At 38.4% G+C, this 6,684-nt stretch overlaps 1 protein-coding gene across 1 annotated transcript in view; it reads left to right on the top strand.

The window, feature by feature from the left end:
- Positions 1-4,602, top strand: part of polr3f (polymerase (RNA) III (DNA directed) polypeptide F) — a 5,638-nt gene extending 1,036 nt beyond the window's left edge. The window contains exons 2-9 of the mRNA XM_029427225.1: positions 219-336; positions 419-486; positions 958-1,025; positions 2,623-2,735; positions 2,807-2,950; positions 3,326-3,433; positions 3,899-4,090; positions 4,399-4,602. Of these exons, the coding sequence (XP_029283085.1) occupies positions 219-336; positions 419-486; positions 958-1,025; positions 2,623-2,735; positions 2,807-2,950; positions 3,326-3,433; positions 3,899-4,090; positions 4,399-4,476 (889 nt within the window). The 3' untranslated portion in view covers positions 4,477-4,602. The remainder of the gene's footprint in view (positions 1-218; positions 337-418; positions 487-957; positions 1,026-2,622; positions 2,736-2,806; positions 2,951-3,325; positions 3,434-3,898; positions 4,091-4,398) is intronic.
- The last annotated feature ends 2,082 nt before the right edge of the window (positions 4,603-6,684 follow it).

Raw genomic sequence — 6,684 nt, 5'->3', positions numbered from 1 at the left:
AATAATGAGAATACTGACTTATAATAATAATAATAATACTGAGAAGATGTCAATTAGTAATTAAACAGAAAAATAAACCAACAACAATATTTATGATTAATTGTTATGATCATTTAATCAGCTTCATGGGATAGAAAGAAAATAACCTAAACAATTATTATTACTATTATTGTGTGTGTGTGTGTGTGTGTGTGTGTGTGTGTGTGTGTGTGTTGCAGGATCAAAGATCTTTGTCAGCAGTTTCCTCATGGTATCACAGACCAGGTGATTCAGAACGACATGCCTCATCTGGAGCCTCAGCAGAGAGCCATGGCCATCAACAAGCTGCTGTCATTGGTCAGTCCTCTCTCCTGTCTCCTGATTGGTCGCTCAGAGCAGCCATGTTTGTAGTTCTGATTTGTTCTGATGTTTTCACCAGGGTCAGCTGGACCTGTTGAGGAACAGTTCAGGTCTCCTGTACAGGATGAAGGATGTGCAGAGCGCCAGGTAAACACACTACACTGAATATAGTCTTATATATATCTCATCTTACTCAACTACTGTACTTAAGTACAACTTTGAAGTACTTGTACTTTACATGAGTATTTCCATTTTATGCTACTTTTTACTGCACAGATTCAGATTATTAATACAAAATATAAAAAAACTAATAAATAAAATGTGATATATTATTACAGGTTAAGATATGCAGCAGCTGAATATTTATGAATTAAAATGAGCTCCAGCTGACATGAACACATTAATGCATGAATAATTTGGGATTCTGGGCCATTACGCCGAGAAATACTTTTACTTCAGTAAGATTTAGAATGCAGGACTTTTACTTGGTCTGAGTGCTTCTTCTTCCAGCTCTGTTTTTATTTTGAGATCCTGAAAACTGACAATATTTCTATAGTTAAAATATGTTTAAGTTTACAACACAAGTGATTTTGAGTCTCAGTTGTCTTTGTCTCTCAGTAAAATGAAAGGCTCTGATAACCAGGAGAAGCTCGTGTATCAGGTGATCGAGGACGCAGGAAACAAAGGTAACAGCAGTCTGCTCATCATTCAGGTCTGAAAACTGCAGCTCATCCCTGAAACCAGTTAAAACTGAACATTATCTGTACAACAAAAAATAATGTCAGCAGCTAAATCAAGTTCCTCTCAACTTCCTGCAGTTTTACTTTGAAATTCCCTCTTATTGTTTAAAGTTTCCTGGAGGGAGTTCAATATATACACTTTGTTAGTCTGGTATAAAGTTATGACACTTTGTTAGTCTGGTATAAAGTTATGACACTTTGTTAGTCTGGTATAAAGTTATGACACTTTGTTAGTCTGGTATAATGTTATGACACTTTGTTAGTCTGGTATAAAGTTATGACACTTTGTTAGTCTGGTATAAAGTTATGACACTTTGTTAGTCTGGTATAAAGTTATGACACTTTGTTAGTCTGGTATAAAGTTATGACACTTTGTTAGTCTGGTATAATGTTATGACACTTTGTTAGTCTGGTATAAAGTTATGACACCTTGTTAGTCTGGTATAAAGTTATGACACTTTGTTAGTCTGGTATAAAGTTATGACACTTTGTTAGTCTGGTATAAAGTTATGACACTTTGTTAGTCTGGTATAAAGTTATGACACTTTGTTAGTCTGGTATAAAGTTATGACACTTTGTTAGTCTGGTATAAAGTTATGACACTTTGTTAGTCTGGTATAAAGTTATGACACTTTGTTAGTCTGGTATAATGTTATGACACTTTGTTAGTCTGGTATAAAGTTATGACACTTTGTTAGTCTGGTATAAAGTTATGACACTTTGTTAGTCTGGTATAAAGTTATGACACTTTGTTAGTCTGGTATAATGTTATGACACTTTGTTAGTCTGGTATAATGTTATGACACTTTGTTAGTCTGGTATAAAGTTATGACACTTTGTTAGTCTGGTATAAAGTTATGACACTTTGTTAGTCTGGTATAAAGTTATGACACTTTGTTAGTCTGGTATAATGTTATGACACTTTGTTAGTCTGGTATAAAGTTATGACACTTTGTTAGTCTGGTATAAAGTTATGACACTTTGTTAGTCTGGTATAAAGTTATGACACTTTGTTAGTCTGGTATAATGTTATGACACTTTGTTAGTCTGGTATAAAGTTATGACACTTTGTTAGTCTGGTACAATGTTATGACACTTTGTTAGTCTGGTATAAAGTTATGACACTTTGTTAGTCTGGTACAATGTTATGACACTTTGTTAGTCTGGTATAAAGTTATGACACTTTGTTAGTCTGGTATAATGTTATGACACTTTGTTAGTCTGGTATAAAGTTATGACACTTTGTTAGTCTGGTATAAAGTTATGACACTTTGTTAGTCTGGTATAAAGTTATGACACTTTGTTAGTCTGGTATAAAGTTATGACACTTTGTTAGTCTGGTACAATGTTATGACACTTTGTTAGTCTGGTATAAAGTTATGACACTTTGTTAGTCTGGTACAATGTTATGACACTTTGTTAGTCTGGTATAAAGTTATGACACTTTGTTAGTCTGGTACAATGTTATGACACTTTGTTAGTCTGGTATAAAGTTATGACACTTTGTTAGTCTGGTATAAAGTTATGACACTTTGCGCTGCAGGGATCTGGAGCAGAGATATCCGCTTTAAGAGCAACCTTCCTCTGACTGAAGTCAACAAGATCCTGAAGAACCTGGAGAGCAAGAAACTCATCAAAGCCGTAAAATCCGTGGCTGTGAGTTTAAATCTCTGTGTTTAGCGACAGCCGTGCACCTGTGCAGGTAATGAGCCCCCCTCTGTGTGCAGGCTTCCAAGAAGAAGGTGTATATGCTGTACAACCTGCAGCCCGACCGCTCGGTGACAGGCGGCGCCTGGTACAGCGACCAGGACTTTGAGTCCGAGTTTGTCGAAGTTCTCAACCAGCAATGCTTCAAGTTCCTGCAGAGCAAGGTACAAAAAACTTTCTTCAAGGTACAAAAAAACTTTCTTCAAAGTACAACATGTTATATTATATAAGTTATATTTACTTGTGTGCTCACCTTATCCCGAAGGTTTCAGAGGAATACAAATATCTAATAAAAGTCCCAGAGACCGGAGAGAAAGAACTGCAGAGACATTTCTGTGTCAAAAACACACATTTATAACAAAAAACTGTGTGTCTCTGTGTGTGTGTGTGTGTGTGTGTGTGTGTGTGTGTGTGCGTGTCTCTGTCTCTGTGTCTGTGTGTGTGTGTGTGTCTCTGTGTGTGTGTGTGCGTGTGTGTGTCTCTGTGTCTGTGTGTGTGTGTGTGTGTGTGTGTGTGTGCGTGTGTGTGTGTGTGTTCAGGCTGAAGTGGCGAAGGACAGTAAGCAGAGCCCGATGGTCCAGAGGAACAGCTCCTTCTCCACCTCGCATGAAGTCTGGAAGTACATCTGTGAACTGGGGATCAGCAAGGTGACCCCGCCCCCTTTGTGACATCACACGCTGCTATCCTGGGGCGCCGCCAGGCGCAGAAGACATTAGTGGGGGGGGGTTTATTCTTCACATTTACTGCAGCATTATGTTTTAAGACATTTTATATAAACATCATTGAGGAAGAACAAGTTAGCTGTTAAACTGTGGGGCTCGGCTTTCACCAACAAATGTATTTGGGCTGAATTATCCATCATTGTTTAATATTCTCATGTTATTTTTAATAGCTTATATCTTTGTGGACAGACTCGGGGGATCCTTTATGATCTGGTTATAGAAAACAAGCCGTTCGAGCTCCGCTGCCGTGTGTTGTCACCATAACAACCAACAACATACATAAAATGTGTTTGTTTGTATTCATTCCCGCGGGCGGACCTACAGAAGGCCTCACAGCTGATTTTAGTATAAACAAACTCTCAGGTTTGATTGACAGCTGCGTGTCTTCAGGTGGATCTGTCCATGGACGACATCGAGACCATCCTCAACACGCTCATCTACGACGGGAAGGTGGAGATGACTGTCATTGCCGCCAAGGAGGGAACAGTGGGCAGCGTGGACGGACAGATGAAACTGTACCGCGGCGTCAACCCCGTCATCCAACCCACGGGCCTCGTCAGGACGCCCTGCGGACTCTGCCCGGTAACAAGGGGTTCAATTGCAAAAACTTTATCTAACAGATATCAGCATGAAGTTTCCCCTCTTCATTACTCACATCAACACAAGTACTGTTTATATAGGGTGTTCATGTTTAAATATGTACATGAGGCATTATGTAATGTACCTGTTGTGAGTTTAAATCTATACACACAAAGTTAGAAACATGAACTTTCTTTACACTCGTCTGACAGAAGACGAGTTCTGGGAGATAAATCTCTATAACACGACCACAATGTGATAATTGTTCAGGTTCCGTGTTTGAGCCCTGACTTCCTGTTCTGCTTCCTCAGGTGTTTGACGACTGTCACGAGGGCGGAGAAATCTCTCCGTCTAACTGCATCTACATGATGGAGTGGTTGGACTTCTGACGCTGCTCGTGTCTTTCTCTGCTCTTTTCTCTGTGAGGAAATCTTTAGTTTATGTTCCCAGCGATCTTTGATCCACAACATTTATTTTCTATTTATCGCAAAGTTTAATAAAGCTACAATTGTGAAGTGTGTTGTCCGTGTGTGTGATGTCGTTTAAAGGTCAACTCGATCCAGGTTTGGAAATAACTGAAAGTGTTAGTTTGGATCTTTGGAAGTGGAGTTATATGTATCCGTGTTCTGTGAGGTAAAAATACTGTTTTTGTCAATGGATTTTGGTGGCTTTGAAGAGAGCATGGATAACTGCTTCAGTTCCCCGCCGCAAAAAATACACAAAACATATTTTAGACACCTCAAAATATACGTTTAAGTGTACGCTATGTTTAGAGTATGATCACCTTCCCTTGCTGTCAATAGCCTTTCTGACGGGAACTGAAGCCATTTTATATGCTCTCTTCAAAGACACCAGACTCCATTCAAAAATACAGTATGAATACACTGTACGTGCAGTATGTGAATACACTACGTAGAGTATGTGAACACTACGTGGAGTATGTGAATACACTACGTGCAGTATATGAATACACTGTACGTAGAGTATGTGAATACACGACGTGCAGCATGTGAATACACTGTACGTAGAGTATGTGAACACACTACGTGCATATTGTGAATGCACTGTACGTAGAGTATGTGAACACACTGTACGTGCAATATGTGAACACACTACATGCAATATATGAATACACTGTACGTAGAGTATGTGAATACACTGTACGTGCAGTATATGAACACTGTACATGCAGTATATGAATACACTGTATATAGAGTATGTGAATACACTATGTAGAGTATGTGAACAAACTGTACATAAAGTATATGAATACACTGTACGTAGAGTATGTGAATACACTGTACGTAGAGTATGTGAATACACGACGTGCAGTATGTGAATACACTATGTAGAGTATGTGAACACACTGTACGTGCAGTATGTGAATGCACTGTACATGCAGTATGTGAATACAGTACATGCAGTATATGAACACTGTACGTGCAGTATATGAAAACACTGTACGTAGACTATGTGAATACACTTTACGTGCATTATATGAATACACTGTACGTAGACTATGTGAATACACTGTATGTGATGTATGTGAATACACTGTACGTGCAATATGTGAATACACTGTACGTGCATTATGTGAATACACTACGTAGAGTATGTGTTATACACTGTACGTGCAGTATGTGAATACACTATGTGCAGTATGTGAATACACTGTACATGCAGTATGTGAATACACTGTACGTACAGTATGTGAATACACTGTACGTGCAGTGTATGTGAATACACTGTACGTGCAGTATATGAACATTATACGTGCAGTATATCAATACACTGTACGTAGAGTATGTGAATACACTGTATGTAGAGTATGTGAACACACTGTACGTGCAATATGTGAATACACTGTACGTAGAGTATGTGAATACACTGTACGTGCAGTATATGAACACTGTACATGCAGTATATGAATACACTGTATATAGAATATGTGAATACACTACGTAGAGTATGTGAACAAACTGTACATAAAGTATATGAATACACTGTACGTAGAGTATGTGAATACACTGTACGTAGAGTATGTGAATACACGACGTGCAGTATGTGAATACACTATGTAGAGTATGTGAACACACTGTACATGCAGTATGTGAATGCACGATACATGCAGTATGTGAATACACTGTACGTGCAGTATATGAACACTGTACGTGCAGTATATGAATACACTGTACGTGCAGTGTGTGAATACCCTGTACATGCAGTATATGAACACTGTACATGCAGTATATGAATATACTGTACGTATTGTATGTGAATAGACTACGTAGAGTATATGAATACACTGTACGTAGAGTATATGAACAAACTATGTTCAGTATGTGAATACACTGTACATGCAGTATGTGAATACACTGTACGTGCAGAATGTGAATACACTGTACGTGCAGTATATGAATACACTGTACATAGAGTATGTGAACACACTGTACGTGCAGTATGCGAACACACTGTACATGCAGTATATGAATACACTGTACAAAGAGTATGTGAACACACTGTACATGCAGTATGTGAATACACTGTACGTGCAGTATATGAACACTGTATATGCAGTATATGAACACACTGTACGT

This window comes from Cottoperca gobio, unplaced genomic scaffold, assembly GCF_900634415.1.
Source record: "Cottoperca gobio unplaced genomic scaffold, fCotGob3.1 fCotGob3_300arrow_ctg1, whole genome shotgun sequence".
Taxonomy (NCBI): Eukaryota; Metazoa; Chordata; class Actinopteri; order Perciformes; family Bovichtidae; genus Cottoperca; species Cottoperca gobio.
Note: the sequence above shows the minus strand (reverse complement) of the source record. Positions and strands in the feature narration are given on the sequence as shown.